General features: G+C 38.6%; 1 protein-coding gene across 4 annotated transcripts in view; it reads right to left on the bottom strand.

Annotated features, from left to right (window-relative positions):
- Positions 1-19,725, bottom strand: part of MRTFB (myocardin related transcription factor B) — a 114,045-nt gene that overhangs the window by 48,755 nt on the left and 45,565 nt on the right. The window contains exon 1 of one of the 4 annotated variants that reach the window (XM_070761113.1): positions 5,848-6,180. The exons of 2 other annotated variants lie outside the window; for them this stretch is intronic. In XM_070761113.1, the coding sequence (XP_070617214.1) occupies positions 5,848-5,986 (139 nt within the window). In that variant the 5' untranslated portion in view covers positions 5,987-6,180. Of the gene's footprint in view, positions 1-5,847; positions 6,181-19,725 lie in introns of those variants that run through there. One more of the 4 variants, XM_070761114.1, reaches the window with a different exon arrangement.

Genomic DNA, 19,725 nt, shown 5'->3' with positions numbered 1-19,725 from the left:
AATCTTTTGCTTAAATTAATAACTACTGTAACTCAATAAAGACAGAGTTGTCCTGAATTCCCTCTACCCCACTGTTTCTACTGTCCTAAGCACATAACTTTTTTTTGTTAAGTCTATAATCCTTTGACTGCATCAGAATTTCACAACTTACATATTCTTTGGACTATAAGGCGCACCGGTATATAAGAGGCACCAAGATTTCAAAGAAGTGAGTGAGATAAAAAGTTTTTGTCCGCCCCAGTCGCCAGAAGCACTCTGCAAGCCACCCAAACCATCTGCATGCCACGTTGGTTTTTTTTTGCAAAAATGGGCCTGCTTTTGCAAAAACGGGGGCGTTGTCGCCTTCCCCTAATCCCCAGGAGCACTCTGCAGGCCTCCCAAAGCCTCTGTGCACCCTGTTTTTGCGAAAAACAGGTCCATTTTTTATAAACATGGGACATGGGGGCAAGGCTTCGGGAGGCCAAAAATGGCTGTGTTCGGGGAAAGGGGTGTCTTATACTCTGAAAAAATACGGTATTCTCTATCCAATATAACAGGGTTATTTTTTAATAAAAAAGACTATTGGTTTAAGAGAAGAACATATTCATTCCTCATTTCACTTCCGGAAAGCTAAGGGACTGGGAGCAAAGAATGCTATCTTATCAGATATGTTTGTCACACGGTTAACCAGAGTTATGTCAATGGAGATTCTCAGCCGTCTGAGTCATGGCTGTCCCAAAGGTGCTTTTTCAAACTGGACTTTTCTCTGGTTTTTTTTTCCTTCAGGACATTTCACTTCTCATCCAAGAATGTCTTCAAGGAAAAACAAAGAAAAGTGTTTGAAAAAGCACCTTTTTGATGATCCGGATAGCTGAGAATCACCATAGACCCATGGTGGCGAACCTATGGCATGTGTGCCACGGGTGGCACATGGAGCCATATCTAAGGGCACACAAGGCTTTGCCCTATGTCAGCTCCAGTGCACATGTGCGTGCTAGGAAGCTGATTTTTAGCCTTCTGGAGGGCAGAGGAGGCTGTTTTGCCCTCCCCAGGCGTCAGAAAAGCCTCAGAACCCTTTCCACAGGCTCCAGAGGCTTTCCTGAAGCCTGGGGAGGGTAGAAAATAATAATAATAATAATAATAATAATAATAATAATAATAATAATAATAATTTATTGGATTTGTATGCCACCCCTCTCCGCAGACTCGGGGTGGCTAACAACAACATTAAACACAATATATACAATCCAATAATAAAAACAACTAAAAACCTCTATTATAAAACCAAACATACACACAAACATACCATGCATAACTTGTAATGGCCTAGGAGGAAGAGCTATCTCAACTCCCTCATGCCTGGCGGTATAAATGAGTCTTGAGTAGTTTACGAAAGACAGGGAGGGTGGGCGCAGTTCTAATCTCCGGGGGAGTTGGTTCCAGAGGGCCGGGGCCGCCACAGAGAAGGCTCTTCCCCTGGGGCCTGCCAAACGACATTGTGGGCGTACTAGAAGTCCAAAGGCCTCGGTGAGGCATGCGCGCATGCATGGGGCAGCATGGGGGAGGGTTTGTGTGCGCACGACCAGCGGGAGGGCATTGCATTATGGGTGTGGGCAAGCGTGTGGAAGCTATTGCGTGCCCGTGTGCCCTTTTGGCACCTGAGCAAAAAAAGGTTCACCATCACTGCTATAGACATAACTCAGTTACTACATTTATTTTATTTTATTATTTATTACTTAGATTTGTATGCCGCCCCTCTCCGAAGACTCGGGGCAAACCTATACCATGATAATATACCATTCTTTGCTCCCAGCTTTATGGTAGTTGAATGAAGAATGAATATCTTCTTCTCTTAAACCAATAGTTCCTTTTTAAAAAAAAAAAAAACAACCCAAATTATATTGGATAGAGAATAAGTTGTGAAATCCTGATGGAGAGAAGACTGTTGAAAAAGCACCTTGGGGATACCTAGAGTTGTTGCACAGATGTTTTCTTTCAAGCTCAAAATAAAACACTGAACTCTAAAGGTTCCATCAACCTATTCGGGGGTTAGCTGAAATTCTATAGAATGAATGAAGTTTGCCCTGATTCGGCGGGTCATGACTTGTTCAAAAGAGGCTTGAAACAGATTAAAATGTTTCAGCAGCAGGACAAACAGTGGGAGTGGAGAACAAGCCTTTTGGGCTGTTTTACATCCAGCTGACCATGAAACAGCAGCAAAGAAATTCAGAAAACTCTCCCGCCTACTATTCTGCACTCCATTATTAGCCCACTCCATTATTAGCCCCGTTATAAAATATGCAAATAGAATTATTTCCCAATTTTTTTAGCAATTTTTTTTTTAAAAAAAACGCCTCATATGTACTGCAAAGAATGATGAAAGTGCACAAATTATTAAATGTTAATTATTCTATTCTGGTGCATAAAAGAAAAGGAAGATGAAATGTTGTAAAAATAGGGGAGGAATATGCAGTGGGTAATTCACTACCAAAGCTAAGGGGCCACGATGGAACTGTGTTAAAAAGGTACTAAAAGAAATCTGCTAAATGTTTCAACACCTGAAAGTAAATGAAAAGCCACAGAAGGCTGGTAATCTCCACGTTTTCAACGCAAGTTCAAAATAACCCTGACAAGAAATGCAAAATTGACTTCCATACAGCTGCTAATTCTTGTTGTTCTCCGCTTAAGCATGGGAGAAATTACAGCACCAGCAATTCTGCACTTGCTGCCTGGATTGATTTTGTTAAAGGAAAATTGTTGCAAAAAATATTTAAATGAAAACAATCCTGACATGAGATATTAAGAAATAGTCAGCTCCAAATGGATACAAAATATGAAATACGACAATCGTTTGAATAATTTTTCCCCTTAGATTTTGTGGCTCCAGCATCTTGTTGCTGTATTGCAACAAGAATTCACACACACACACACACACACACACACACACACACACACACAGAGATTAGTCTTCGGAGAGGGGCGGCATACAAATCTAATAAATAATAATAATAATAATAATAATAATAATAATAATAATAATAATAATAATAATAATAATTCTAAGAATCAAAGCGAACACATGGAAGTGGATGGAATCTGCAGATTAGCTGTCCTTGCATTGCCGTATGACTAACAGAACCCTTTAAAAACAGTTGTAACATAGTTAATGAGCGATTAAAATTATCTAACTATGAAAAGCGGTAAGTACAGTTACACACTACACTGAACTGTACAATGACTGGTTCAGCGCGTTGCACGGACCTATTCCCTGTGTTTTATTGCCATCTCCTCTTGCGTGAGCTGAACCAGTTACGAGGTGGGTTTTTTCAATAAAACAAACCTGATTTCACGTAATATCTGAGTAAAGTCATGACCTCCTCAGATGGGCTGTCTGAATCCTACAAAGAAGATGGTAGAGAAATGGCATCTAAAGAAGGAAATTATCTCTTAGTAGAAGAACGCATGCATTCATCTTTGCATATAGAAACATAGAAGATTGACGGCAGAAAAAGACCTCAGGGTCCATCTAGTCTGCCCTTATACTATTTCCGATATTTTATCTTAGGATGGATCTATGTTTATCCCAGGCATGTTTAAATTCAGTTTATTTTTTATTTATTTTATTTATTTATTTATTCATTTGTCCAATACACAGATACATAGGAAGAAAAATAGACATGTGATAATATAAAAGAGGGTGAAAGTGAACTTAGAGGAGAGGATATATGAAAGGAAGAGAATATATACGATAGGTGAAAGAAAGGAGAGAGAATTGGACATGGGACGAAAGGCACACCAGTGCACTTATGTACGCCCCTTACTGGCCTCTTAGGAACCTGGAGAGGTCAATCGTGGAGTAAATCCACAGTTACTGTGGATTTACCAACCACATTTGCTGGAGGTTTGTTCCAAGCTTCTCCCAAAGCAAGAAAAAAAATTATTTGCAAATGCCAACATGTTCAATTTTGCCTCAAAGACAGAAAGCTACTACAGTTGCTCAGCAAATCTTCCAAGAAGAGCCTGCCACTTAGCCTGAAACACGAACTGTCACAGTCCACTATCATTCATGGTTTGAAGGGAGAAACGCACTCATTTGTGCTGCTCTGTTATTTGCTCTTGTTAAGTTGGGTGTTAACATGCCGCATCACAGCATTAAGTTTTGGTCAATTTAGAAGCTCAATGAGGACCTGGATTGTGGGGGCTGGCTCTGTTAAAAAGTGCTATTGCTAACATGTTGTAAGCCGCCCTGAGTCTAAGGAGAAGGGCGGCATAAAAATTGAACGAATAAATAAATTGAATAAATAAATGAGTGACTTTTGGTAAATCAGCCCATCTCAGTCTAATCTACTAGATGAAAAATATACTATTCTGAACTCTTTGGACAAAGAATGGGATGTTATGGTGATGATCAAGAACAGACAGGTAGGAAGAAATGACAGCTGCAATTTAATTAAACTGACATGATATTAGGCATCTCTGATCATCTCAACTATCTATCTATAATCAATAGTCACAGAAAAGGAGAAATTTTTTGAGACAAATCAAATAATTTCTCTGTCCTTTGGGAAGGAAAATTTTAGGAATAGCAGTAAATATCCCATTGTAATAATAAGGAAGAGATATATTTATATGCCGCCCCGAGTTTGCGGAGAGGGGCGGCATATAAATCCAATAAATCTAATTTAATAAGGTAACAGTAAGGTAAATCTTAAAACCAGTACAATCTACTTCCAACTTTCCCAGCGCAGGTTTCCTCATGATATTTTTATTAACTACAGAATTATGTCTTTCTATGGTAAGGCAAAGCTATTGTCTTGAACTGAATTATGGATATTCCAGATATCCTGTTTTTGTATTGCTTTCCGCTCATTGGGGGAAAATGTTGGTCTTTAAGGAAGACGACAATGAAAAATATATGGCAATTTTTAGTTTTGGAATGGATGCAATTCCACAATTTTAACATTAAGATATATATATTTCTGCCTAGAATGAACCACAATACAGCTGCCATTTCCTCAATGTTTACCAGAGTTATTCTCTATATTTGAATGGTTTAGAAGGAAAGGAAAAAAAATAGTAATCTGGTTTGAAGGAAGTGCCAATTGTATATCAAAGGAAACAAACACTGTTCTCTGGCTCGCTACCAAATACTTCACAGCCTTTTCCAAAAGAGAAAACTAGACCGAGATTTGTAAATGAAGCTGTATATCGTTGTTGGATGAAATATGAGGAGGGGGAAAAGGTATAATAGAACTTTGCACTACAATTGGAAGACCAAGGTAGCTTGCATTCAATACTGAATACCAATACTTGTGGGACAAACGAATTCTGCCACCGTCCAAAAATGCTTTAGCTTGTAAAATTTAACGCACATGTCGTATCGGGGAATGAAAATATATTTTTCCTACTCCTAAAACTACTGCACATCACTCTCATTAGCTCAGTTGCCTCGCTGAATATTTATAAATCTTCCTGCTTGGTAATTTTTTATTGTAATTGTTTTAACATAAGAAGGCTCCAAGCTTCACAAAACGTAACTGCATAATACAAGGAGAAAAAGAGCAAGCTATATCAAAATAGGAAATGCTATAATGGAAAGCAACAGTCACAATACCACAAAAATACTTTGCTCTGGAAGGTCTCGGTTGTAAAACCGAACAAAAACTACTGCGTGCACATCATTAAAAAGATTAATTGCGCTTCAAGAATTGGAATTGGAGAAGAGCCATACGGCCAACCTCCACCCCGTTCACTTTTATAACTACTGGTTATAAATTCCATAACTGCTTATCGATATGCGCCGTTCCTCAAAACAAAGCAGCATTTAATGCTGAGTATTTTTCTTCCTCGTCCTCCCCCAGGACTGACCTTCCTTAAGACACTTTGGGAAGTCTGGGTCAAGGCATTCCTTTCCCTTTAAGGATTCGATATCTTCAAAAGGTAAAATCCTGGGGAAACTCTGCTGTTGCTGCTGCTGCTGCTGCTGCTTCTTGGAGCTATCGATCATGATGGGATTCCTTCAGAAAGGCAGCATCTATGGTAGCGGAGGGAGAGAAACCAACCTACAAGCCAGCCGGCGGTGTTGTGCTGCTCTTTTCAGTCACTTTGGCAATAATTGAGCAATTATGTCTTTACAGCATCTGAAAGAAGCCATTAGCCTTTGCTTCCCAGCTTGACCGGAAAAAGTATATTCAAATGACTAAAAGCACTCGGAGAAGGGAGGGAGGCTCCAGCTCCCAAACCCCACCTTCCTTTCCCAGGCAACTGTTCCGGATCCCTCCCCTTTCTCAGCCACCCTGGTTCTTCTCCCCGTTGCTTTGCATTCAATATGCAGTTTGATGGTCAGAATCATCTGACAAACACTGAGTCAAGCAGTTAAAAATAAACCCCAGCCGTTGCAGAAGGAGTAACATTTGGCAAAGCTGCACCTACATAGAAACATAGAAGTCTGACGGCAGAAAGAGACCTCATGGTCCATCTAGTCTGCCTTTATACTATTTTCTGTATTTTATCTTAGGATGGATATATGTTTATCCCAGGCATGTTTAAATTCAGTTACTGTGGATTTACCAACCACGTCTGCTGGAAGTTTGTTCCAAGGATCTACTACTCTTTCAGTGAAATAATATTTTCTCACGTTGCTTTTGATCTTTCCCCCAACTAACTTCAGATTGTGTCCCCTTGTTCTTGTGTTCACTTTCCTATTAAAAACACTTCCCTCCTGGACCTTATTTAACCCTTTAATATATTTAAATGTTTCGATCATGTCCCCCCTTTTCCTTCTGTCCTCCAGACTATACAGATTGAGTTCATGAAGTCTTTCCTGATAAGTTTTATGCTTAAGACCTTCCACCATTCTTGTAGCCCGTCTTTGGACCCGTTCAATTTGGTCAATATCTTTTTGTAGGTGAGGTCTCCAGAACTGAACACAGTCTTCCAAATGTGGTCTCACCAGCATTCTATATAGCGGGATCATAATCTCCCTCTTCCTGCTTGTTATACCTCTAGCTATGCAGCCAAGCATCCTACTTGCTTTCCCTACCGCCTGACTGCACTGTTCACCCATTTTGAGACTGTCAGAAATCACTACCCCTAAATCCTTTTCTTCTGAAGTATTTGCTAACACAGAACTGCCAATACAATACTCAGACAAACTCCTCATCTTAGGAGAGATGTCCTTTGGGGGTCTCTTCTTTGGGAAAGGGTTTGGGGTTGTTGTTTTTTTAAAACGCTTTCAGCTGCCTAGTGCGTACCGTTCTTTCTTCGATTTCTATTTTTTTTTAATTCATTTGTCCAATACACAAGTACATAGGAAGAAAATAGACATATGATAATATAAAAAGGGTGAAAGTGGGCTTAGAGGAGAGGATATATGAAAGAAAGAGAATATATATATGATAAGTGAAAGAAAGGAAAGACAATTGGACAGGGGACGAAAGGCACACCAGTGCACTTATGTACACCCCTTACTGGCCTCTTAGGAACCTGGAGAGGTCAATTGTGGAGAGTCTAAGGGAGAAATGTTGGGGGTTAGGGGTTGACGCAATTGAGTCCGGTAATGAGTTCCACGCTTCGATAACTCGATTGTTGAAATCATATTTTTTACAGTCAAGTTTGGCGCGGTTCATATTGAGTTTGAATTTCTTGCGTGCTCTTGTGTTGTTGCGGTTGAAGCTGAAGTAGTCATTGACTGGTAGGACGTTGCAGCATATGATCTTGTGGGCAAGACTCAAATCATGTTTTAGACGCCGTAGTTCTAGGCTTTCTAGGCCTAGGATTGTAAGTCTATTTTCGTAGGATATTCTGTTTCGAGTGGAGGAGTGAAGGACTCTTCTGGTGAAATATCTTTGGACATTTTCAAGGGTGTTGATGTCTGAGATGTGGTATGGGATAGCTCTAATATTAATGCTCTAATACAAAAGGAGGATTGTACATAAGTTAAAATAGTTATAAGTTGAAAACTATATTTAAATACAGATCTATGAGCTCTGATTTGCCAATTATAGAGTATTAACATGCTGTATGTTTACCTATCTACTGGTCACTTTATCCTGGTCTATTTTGCTGGCCTTAACCAAGGGGGAAAAATGCCTGAGCAATCTGGAATGATTTCAAAAAGAAGCCATACATACATGCATGCATGCTCTCTCTCTCTCTCTCTCACACACACACACACACACACACAAACATTTAAAGCAACATGGGAAGAAAATCTTCACCACCTTTGTACAAAACCACTCCTTTTTTTACAAACCTCCCAGGAGAATAGACAACTATTCCATTCAATCAACACACCTCAACAATCAGTAAGACTAAATATAGGCACATGTAAAGACCCCGAAGAATAACAAACAGTTTTGCTCCTGCACAATCCCCCTTCATTTCAATGTCCCTTGTACAAAAACAAAAGTTTACGTTGTTATTCAGAGGCAAAGCAAAGCAAACAGCTGCTCCGGTATGGAAAGAGACACAAGTGATATAACTTGAGTTCTAGCAAGTTATATCAGACAAACAAACAAACCTGCCGTCACCCCAGAGGTTTCCTCACAGTGCAATCACTGACATTTTTTTTTGTTTCAACAGTCATTCTACACACCTATAATTCCAAGGAACTACTAGCCACCCAATCAAGGACCCACCAATTCAAACAAATAGTGAACCACAGCCTAAACACGCAACCATCAAGAACACTCCTACCAACACGGAGAGGGAAAGCCACTTATATATCAATAGAGAACAAACACCACTCCCTTCTAGCACTGATGACATTATTTATTTGTTTGTTTGTTTGTTTATTTTATTTTATTGGATTTGTATGCCGCCCCTTTCCGGAGACTTGGGGCGGCTAACAGCAATAATAAGACAGCGTACAATAATAATCCAATACTAAAAACGATTAAAAACCCATTAATATAAAAACTAAACATACATACAAACATACCATGCATAAAATTGTAAAGGCCTAGGGGGAAAGAGTATCTCAATTCCCCCATGCCTGGCGGCAGAGGTGGGTTTTAAGTAGCTTACGAAAGGCAAGGAGGGTGGGGGCAATTCTAATTTCTGGGGGGAGTTAGTTCCAGAGGGACGGGGCCACCACAGAGAAGGCTCTTCCCCTGGGCCCCGCCAAGCGGCATTGTTTAGTTGACGGGACCCAGAGAAGACCCACTCTGTGGGACCAAACAGGAGGCGGTCCCTGAGATAATCTGATCCGGTGCCATGAAGGGCTTTATAGGTCATAACCAACACTTTGAATTGTGACCGGAAACTGATCGGCAACCAATGCAGACTGCGGAGTGTTGGTGTGACATGGGCGTATTTAGGAAAGCCCATGATAGCTCTCGCAGCTGCATTCTGCACGATCTGAAGTTTCCGAACACTTTTCAAAGGTAGCCCCATGTAGAGAGCATTACAGTAGTCGAGCCTCGAGGTGATGAGGGCATGAGTGACTGTGAGCAGTGAGTCTCGGTCCAAATAGGGCCGCAACTGGTGCACCAGGCGAACCTGGGCGAACGCCCCCCTCGCCACAGCTGAAAGATGTTTCTCTAATGTGAGCTGTGGATCGAGGAGGACGCCCAAGTTGCGAACCCTCTCTGAGTGGGACATTACCTAGTGAGGTAATGAAATGTCGGCAAGAAAACAAGCAAGCTCAGAGAGCACTAAGGCTTTAGCCAAGCAAAACATGAAGTTGGGGAGAAAGGATACAGTCCATCTAGGAAAGAAAATATTTAGAAGCAAAAAACTAAGGGAAATAAAAGAGGCACTGGAGCTATGATAAGACGGGATCAACAACTGAAGAAGAGGCAGGGAAACAAGCTGCAAGTCATGGGAACATTAGATCAGGTGGGAAAAGGCGATTTAGAAAAATAAAAGCTGTTGTGCTGTACTGGGGAAGGGATGGGAAAAGATCCTGAGCTTAGCTACATAAGTTCCCTGGGTAAATTTGGGCAGGTTACTCTCTCTCAATTTATTTTATTTATTAGATTTGTATGCCGCCCCTTTCCGTAGACTCGGGGCGGCTCACAACACAATAAAACAGTTCATGACAAATCTAATAATTTAAAATAGTTACAAAAACCCATTTTTAAGCAGACATACCTACAAACATACCATACATAAATTATATAGGCCCGGGGGAGATATCTCAGTTCCCCCATGCCTGACGACAAAGGTGGGTTTTGAGGAGTTTACGAAAGGCAAGGAGGGTAGGGGCAGTTCTAATCTCTAGGGGGAGCTGGTTCCAGAGAGTCGGGGCCGCCACAGAGAAGGCTCTTCCCCTGGGGCCCGCCAACCGACATTGTTTAGTTGACGGGACCCGGAGAAGGCCGACTCTGTGGGATCTAATCGGTCGCTGGGATTTGTGCGGCAGAAGGCGGTCCTGGAGATATTCTGGTCCAATGCCATGAAGGGCTTTATAGGTCATAACCAATGATCCAAAGGTGTTTTTCTAAAAAACAATTGGACTTTCTTTGGGGCTTTTTCCTTCCTTGAAGTGGTTTTGCTTCCCATCCAAGAAGCTTCTTCAGGTTTCAAGGAAATAAACAAGGAAGTTCAATTATCATTTGGAAAAGCACCTTTGGGGCAACCATGACTTGGACGATGAAGAATCTCCATAGACATCTCTCTCAATAACAAATCTATGTTACAGATTTATTGTGGGGAATAATAGAATGAGGGGGTGTATTCATTCTCTCTCCCCACCCCATCCATTTCTATAGGTATATCTATATCTATGTATTTACTTACACACAAGCACACGCATCTTATTGAAAGTTGAGATATAAATTAAGTATTTATATACTTAAAGACGAGGAAAGCATTAATTATTTTAGCTGAAAATCTATCTTTCTGACCAGGAATGAATAGGCAATTCCAACATTTGAATGATATCTATGTAACATAAAATGATTTTGTTACACCAACACTCCGCAGTCTGCATTGGTTGCTGATCAGTTTACGGTCACAATTCAAAGTGATGGTTATGACCTATAAAGCCCTTCATGGCACCGGACCAGATTATCTCAGGGACCGCCTTCTGCTGCACAAATCCCAGCGACCAGTTAGGTCCCACAAAGTGGGCCTTCTCCGGGTCCCGTCGACTAAACAATGTTGTTTGGCCTTCTCTGTGGCGGCCCCGGCCCTTTGGAACCAACTCCCCCCAGATATTAGAATTGCCCCCACCCTCCTCGCCTTTCGTAAACTTCTTAAAACCCACCTCTGCCGTCAGGCATGGGGGAACTGAGATATTCTTCCCCCCTAGGCCTTTACAATTTACGCATGGTATGTCTGTATGTATGTTTGGTTTTTATAATAAGGTTTTTTTTAGTTATTTTAGTATTGGATTGGATTGTTACATGCTGTTTTTATCATTGTTGTTAGCCGCCCCGAGTCTACGGAGAGGGGCGGCACATAAATCCAATAGATAGATTAGATAGATAGATAGATAGATAGATAGATAGATAGATAGATAGATAGATAGATAGATAGATAGATAGATAGATAGATAGATAGATAGATAGATGATAGATAAGATAGATAGGTAGGTAGGTAGGTAGGTAGGTAGGTAGATAGATAGATAGATAGATAGATAGATAGATAGATAGATAGATAGATAGATAGATAGATAGATAGATAGATAGATAGATAGATAGATAGAGTAGATAGATAGATAGATAGATAGATAGATAGATAGATAGATAGATAGATAGATAGATAGATAGATAGATAGATCATAGATAAGATAGATAGGTAGGTAGGTAGATAGATAGATAGACAGAGTAGATAGATAGATAGATAGATAGATAGATAGATAGATAGATAGATAGATAGATAGATAGATAGATAGATAGATAGATGATAGATAGATAAATTTGTAACTCTCTTCTATTCATGGTCCCTCTATTCTTCTTTTTTTTTTTAATTTGTGTGAAATTTTTTAAGCAGAAAAATTCTAATACTTTCTTTGTGCTGCAGCACTTATCCTTATTAAATCACTCCAGAGAAGCAACTTCTTCTCCTCTTTGGGCTTTTTAATCTCTTATTTTCAGTGTAAGCATCCTTTTAATCTTTTCAGTTAGTAATCAAAAGCAGCCTCCAAAATAAGCCATCCAATCAGCGAAAACAGGTTTCCTTAATGGGTCCCTGGAATTTATTATAATTGTGGCACAACCAAAACCAATTTCTGAGAGAAAAGGAAATGATTATTTTGCTCTACTGCCAGCTAATTATTATGGCCACTTTGGGAGCGATATAATATATTATGCCTTGATCCAATACCTTTACAAAATTCATGGTTTCTTCTCCACACAAGTTAATCAATCCAGTTATAATTAGTATAAATAATGTAAATTACGGTCTTAGGAGAGATGGAGTGAAAAGTATTGATGCTTTTGAACTTTGGTGTTGGAGAAAACTTCTGAGAATACTGTGGGTATCTCAGAAAATAACATTACTGTCGCCTCTTTAAGATAAACCAGAGCAGGGAAAAAAGGCAGCTCAAGAATCACAAAAATAGTTATTTATTGTTCTGGGTACAATAACAGAAGCATGAAAGTCTGCTAGAGTTTCCCTTTGCTCTTCTTATATGAAACAGAATCAAGGCAGGGTTATTTTGACTTGGTTCCTCACACTCTCCTCCTTTTGTCTGTTTTTTAGTCCTTTGATAGAAACCAGACACTTAAAACTGTATCACAATCAAAATCCCAAACATGTTCAGATCCATGAACAGCCTGGCCCCAAATACCTGAAGAGAAAAAAATAGTTCTCAAAAGCTTTCCAACAGGATAACCGGCTCGGGGCCCTCTAGATCTCTTGTGAAATTAAGAGTCATTGGGGAAGAACTCGACTTACGACAGTTCATTTAGTGACCGTTCAAAGTTACTGTGGCACTGAAAAAAAGAGACTCATGACTGTTTTTCACACTTACGACCATTTCAGCATCCCGTGGTCACGTGATTTACATTCGGATGCTTTACAACATGTAAACATGTACAACATCTTCATGCTTATGATGGTTGCCGTGTCCTGCAAAACGTCCCAGAACATTTTGTAGTGCTCTGATAAGCAAAGTCAATGGGGAAGCCAGATTTACTTAACAACTGCTGTCGTTCACTTAATAACACCGGCAAGAAAGGTCGTAAAACGGAGCAAAGCTCACTTAACAAATGTTTCATTTAGCAGCAGAAATTTAAGGTTCAATCGTGGCCATACGTCAAGGACTATGTGTACTTGGAAAAAGTAGAGGCAAATGAAAATTTGGATAACAGAAATAACAGCAACTCAGGCTCATAACAACTCAGAGTTTAATAGATGGTCAATTGGTCAATAATGAGTAAATGATGTTCATCAGGCTACAAATAATTGGGAGTAACTAATTAGACACACACATACACACACACACACACACACACAACCAGAGGGGGGGGGAAATATTTTTTTTAAAAAACATGCAAACGGGCAACTTTTATAATACAAAATATCCCCAGACCCTCAAAATTTTCAGTATTCTCTGCCACAAGACTTCCACTATGGATTTACAGGGTTTTTCCTCTACCGTGTGTGTTTGTGTGTGTGTTTGTGTAATCTGCACAAACTTCATTTATACAATATGAATTTGCTTTAATTACGGTTATCATGACTGATGGCCATATGTCACTGTGAAAAATGTGTCCTGATAGATCTATATAGAATATGCAAGTCATATATTTTGAATCCATTCTCCCCTTTAGTAACGCCAACAACATATGTTGACCAAGTATATGTGTCTGAGATGATCTCATCTTTCTACCCTAAAGGGATGAATCACTGCAAAAACCCTCTTTTGTATACCGTAGGGTGATTTCTTACTCACCAAAAACTCCTTTGATACATAAATCAAGTTCGCTTTCCCATTACTTCACTATGAGCTTGAGAAGTAGAACTCTAACTATTAAAAAGTTAGAAATAGACCTAAATAAAAATCTTCCTGGCAACTGCAGTAAAAAAACAAACAAATACCCCAGAGACCTCCATCAAATTTGGCAGAATCAGTGTAATGCTGAGACAATTACTCCAGATGATTATTTTTACAAGTTCATTTTTTAAGGAAAGCATTTGTTGGCCCAGATATTTAATTGCAAGAGATATGCATATAGTGTTGATGTTAAGTAACATATCTGCTTTGCCTATCTTCAGCAGATAAAAATAACAATTTGCTAATGTAACAGAGACTTGGGTTCTTAACATGCTTTAAGAAGGGAAGCACTTAAAAAAATTCCATTGAATTTTCTAGATTTTAATGTCCCATTATCAAAGACATATAAATTATTAAACTTTGATGCAAGTCTTTATATGCTTTTGTGTTATATAAACAAAATCCCAATAAAAAGCTCCTTAATCTTTCGGTATGCAAGACACAATTACACCTATGTTCTGGGTTCACATTTTAATTCAGCTACTAATACAAAAAATCAGTATTGTATGGAACCATAGAAACATAGAATCACAATAATAAATTATATATTTACATTTAAGCCCATTCATAAAGAGTTAATTTTTTAAAGGTCAGCTTTAACCATTATTTTATGTAGAAAAATTAAAGTAATTATTTTCCATACAGTTCACCCCTCCATATGTCCAATATTTTCAGATTAGTAGGGCAAATTTAAATCTAGCATTATCTTAAATCTCTTTTTAAATCTACATTAGCTATTCTGGTTTCACGCTTTTTAGCATATTAAGTTTCCGGTCACAATTCAAAGTGTTGGTTATGACCTATAAAGCCCTTCATGGCACCGGACCAGATTATCTCAGGGACCGCCTTCTGCTGCACGAATCCCAGCGACCAGTTAGGTCCCACAGAGTGGGTCTTCTCCGGGTCCCATCAACTAAACAATGTCGCTTGGTGGGACCCAGGAGAAGAGCCTTCTCTGTGGCGGCCCCGGCCCTCTGGAACCAACTCCCCCCAGAGATTAGAATTGCCCCCACCCTCCTTGCCTTTCGTAAGCTTCTTAAAACCCACCTCTGCTGCCAGGCATGGGGGAACTGAGATACTCTTTCCCCCTAGGCCTTTACAATTGTATGCATGGTATGTCTGTCTGTATGTTTGGTTTTATAATAAGGTTTTTTAACTGTTTTAATATTGGATTGTTATATGCTGTTTTTTACTGTTGTTAGCCGCCCCGAGTGTACGGAGAGGGGCGGCAATCAAATCAAATCAAATCAAATCAAATCAAGAAAGAAAGAAAGAAAGAAAGAAAGAAAGAAAGAAAGAATGAATGAATTACTGTATCTGAATGTACTGAAAAGCCTTTGGACTGATACAAGGAATGTTGTAAAGGAATTGCAGTTTTACACATATCTTTCAATGTAGCTATTTCTCTTCCGAGAGCTTTTTTTTTTTACAAACTTAGAAATAATTACTTTCTTCTAACCAAGGTCATCACCTACAAATTAGCTAATGCTATTTTTATTCCAATGGAGTTACCATCAAGCTTTGCCAGAATAATTTAAAGTGAAACAGGAAACACAAGACAAATGTTTTCCAAAGCGGGTATAAATAGCAAAATCAAAATGTAGATCCCTTTATGAAGCCATTCCAAAACTGAAGCAACAGGGACAATCCTTTAATTGCTCGTTCAATTTTTTATTGTCTTTTCTAAGGCTTCCCAGAATGAGCATCAATAAGTACCAGATGAATTTATGGACATATATTTGATTAAAATCATGCAATCATGCAATGGTTGAGTTGAGATGTCTTGTTCTCTCTCAAGGTAGATATAGCGTCCAGGACTGGGTTAAATGCATCTGCTTTGTGATTGGACTGAGTCTGTCAAAAGCTGTTTAGGTCCCGCCCTTGTCACTATGCTTGACAGCTTTTACTCAGTCTCTCAGCGAGGACGGTTGTGTCCAATCATTCCTCCTGTCAAATTAATGTATTCTTGGGTTCTATTCCAGCTTGGTAGCCCTGTATTAGTTTAAGTAGTAGAAGTAGTAGTAATAGAAGAAGCTTGTTTAAGCTAACTGACCACAAAACTTTTCATTGGCAAAACAAACAAAGTCAATAATTTTGGGAGCTAAAGAGATTTTCGGACATGTTTGGCTTCTACAGGCAAGATATAGATCACTAGCAGCAAATTAATTCAACTGAAGCATCAGACTTAGTACTTTTTATTGTAAATAAGTCATTTTGTAGATGACCTAGAGACAGCAATGCCCTGAAGTCACCTGGAATTTAGTTACTTAGTTGTTTGTAGACAGCCTATTTGGTTGACTGAAGGCAGACGAGACAATAATTTGTCATCAGCCATAAAATGACATCACAATCAATGCATATTAATAAGTAAGGCTCCTCCAAGAGAATCAATTCCAGAATAAAACTCTAAGCCCACAATAACACAATCACTGATCAAGTCTCCAATCACATAAAATAGTTTATTTATTTGTTTAGCAATAAGAAGTACAGAATACCAACAATAAAAAATATTCTTTAACTCAGTGTTTGACCCCTGGCAGATGCCTACGTTCAGATATTCTGTGTACTGATGGGAAAGAATGTGAAATTGTGGCTTGTTACAAAATACTGATTCATCAATTGGTTTCCACTGCTACCTCTTTTATCGCTCCTGGAGGCTCTTTAGCTTCTCTTAACGTGATTTGCAAAGAGGAGGATGGACACATTTCTGAAATAAGGATTTCTACTAAATCTGCACTTCTATTCTACTAGTTTTTCTCATCATTCCTTTCACCCACTTCCTCCCATGTTGACTGTATGACTGTAACTTGTTGCTTATATCCTAAGATTTTTATTAATATTGCTTCTTCATTGCTTATTTGACCCCTATGACAATCATTAAGTGTTGTACCACATGATTCTTGACAAATGTATATTTTATTTTATGTACGCTGAGAGCATATGCACCAAGACAAATTCCTTGTGTGTCCAATCACACTTGGCCAATAAAAATTCTATTCCATTCTATTCTATCAAATGCACCAACCCCAAAACCAAAACTTTCTGGAGAAACCTATTATTCACGAACTACCACGTATTGTTCTGTTTCGCAATTTCTGGAAATAAATCCTCAGAACTAGAAGTGGTTCTTAAATGATCCATTTGCCTTTCCAGTCCAAGTTTGGCACGTGGTCCATATGGGAAACATAATGATGTGGAATTTCCAAAACAATGAGTTTCTGAATCAGAGAGATATTGCCAGAACCTTATTCTACAGTTTTGGGTGGGAGTCATGCATCCATGATCCTGTTTCTAAGAATGCACAAGGGATTTGTATAGATCCTTTCTTGTTAATAAAAACAAAGCCAGCTTCTCACTTCTACAAATAAAATTAGAATTGAATTGGAATCAGAGGCTGGCACTTACCAAAGCATGCATACATAAGACCATTAATGACTATGGCTAGACCTCACTACAAGTCTAGCCAATATTCTGATTAGATCCATCTCTCTAGCTTTCTCAATACATAGGTGAGCTCCTTTAGACTCTGTTAGTCATTAAATACATAAACACATCATAATGAATTGATTTTTCAATTCAACGTCTTTGCTTCCAACCCACAAGTGCATCACAGAGTGGGCCTTCTCCGGGTCCCGTCAACTAAACAATGTCGGTTGGCGGGCCCCAGGGGAAGAGCCTTCTCTGTGGCGGCACCGACTCTCTGGAACCAACTCCCCCCAGAGATTAGAACTGCCCCTACTCTTCCTGCCTTCCGTAAACTCCTTAAAACCCACCTTTGCCGTCAGGCATGGGGGAATTGAAACACCTCCCCCGGGCATGTTCAATTTATATATGGTATGCTTGTGTGTGTGTCTGTTAGTATATGGGGCTCTTTTTTAATCTTAAATATTTTAAAGTTATTTGGATTATTTATGATTTGTTCTATCGTGTTGTGAGCCGCCCCGAGTCTTTGGAGAGGGGCGGCATACAAATCTAAATAATAAATAAATAAATAAATAAATCTATATATAGTGATTTACAAACAAATTCTTCAGTAATTTTTTATGAACATTGGGAAATCAATGTTAGACGCTCAAAAATTATACAGTATAATTTAAATCTTAGCAATTATAAACAAATCAACAATTGAACAAAACACTATAAATAAAGGAAATCTGAAGTAAAATTAGTCAAACAGAATGATCGCAACACAATTTGCAGAAGAACAGTTCAAAGTCTCCATGGAAACAAGATTATTTTCCTTGTATGAAACTCTTCTGAATATATACCCAGCACGGTACAGATGAATATAGGCAGTTATCACCAAAAGAGTGCCTGGTTCAGTGCAGGACATACTTTAAATCTAAATTCTCCTTCACATTTAATGCCTTCTTGAAAAAAATACAGATTAAGATAGAAACATAGAAACATAGAAGTCTGACGGCAGAAAAAGACCTCATGGTCCATCTAGTCTGCCCTTATACTATTTTCTGTATTTTATCTTAGGATGGATATATGTTTATCCCAGGCATGTTTAAATTCAGTTACTGTGGATTTATCTACCATGTCTGCTGGAAGTTTATTCCAAGGATCTACTACTCTTTCAGTAAAATAATATTTTCTCATGTTGCTTTTGATCTTTCCCCTAACTAATGATAATTAAATATTTATTTCTATTTTATTATTTTATTAATTGGATTTGTGTGTTTGTTACCATTTTAAGTTACCATTTGTTACCATTTTAAGAATGCCACATTCGTAAAAAGTTAACTGAGCTTGCAGAAATGTTGAAGCTGATTTGGTTCAAGAAAAAAAAAGGATAGACCTTTTCCCCCAAAGACTGGAATCTGTATATGGATAAAGAGGTTTGGAAAAGGTTTAAGATTATATTTATTTGACAGAAGGAAGGATAGAAAACATGACTGTATGCGGTCCCCCACTTTTAAAATAAAATATATTTCTTTATTTCTTATTTTCTGTCTTTCCTTTTTTGTTTTTGTATTTTATTAGGCTGGAAAAAAATGTAAAAAAAAAAGAATGCCACATGATAGCAAAGGGTTTCAAGTAGCTCTGGCCACAATCAAGTTATGGATTTCCAAATTAAGAATTTGCTTTCTGTTGAGCATAGCCAAAGCCTTTTATTGTGCACTGTGTTCAAGATGGAACTGTCAACTATGGCAAAAACCAGTTAAGAAAAATACATAATTTGATCCTATACCAGGTAAATGGGAATGAACTAACTGTATACATTATCTCTGTTCCAACCACAGTTGAAAATGAGGCTCTCCCAACTCAACGTACAAAAATTACTCTACAGACAATTATTTTATTTTATGTAGAAACATAGAAACATAGAAGACTGACGGCAGAAAAAGACCTCATGGTCCATCTAGTCTGCCCTTATACTATTTCCTGTATTTTATCTTACAATGGATATATGTTTATCCCAGGCATGTTTAAATTCAGTTACTGTGGATTTACCAACGACGTCTGCTGGAAGTTTGTTCCAAGGATCTACTACTCTTTCAGTGAAATAATATTTTCTCACGTTGCTTTTGATCTTTCCCCCAACTAACTTCAGATTGTATCCCCTTGTTCTTGTGTTCACTTTCCTATTAAAAACACTTCCCTCCTGAACCTTATTTAACCCTTTAACATATTTAAATGTTCCGATCATGTCCCCCCTTTTCCTTCTGTCCTCCAGACTATACAGATTGAGTTCATTAAGTCTTTCCTGATACGTTTTATGCTTAAGACCTTCCACCATTCTTGTAGCCCGTCTTTGGACCCGTTCAATTTTGTCAATGTGTTTGATTCTT

The sequence above is a fragment of the Erythrolamprus reginae genome, chromosome 9 (genome assembly GCF_031021105.1).
Source record: "Erythrolamprus reginae isolate rEryReg1 chromosome 9, rEryReg1.hap1, whole genome shotgun sequence".
In the NCBI taxonomy this organism is placed as follows: Eukaryota; Metazoa; Chordata; class Lepidosauria; order Squamata; family Dipsadidae; genus Erythrolamprus; species Erythrolamprus reginae.
Note: the sequence above shows the minus strand (reverse complement) of the source record. Positions and strands in the feature narration are given on the sequence as shown.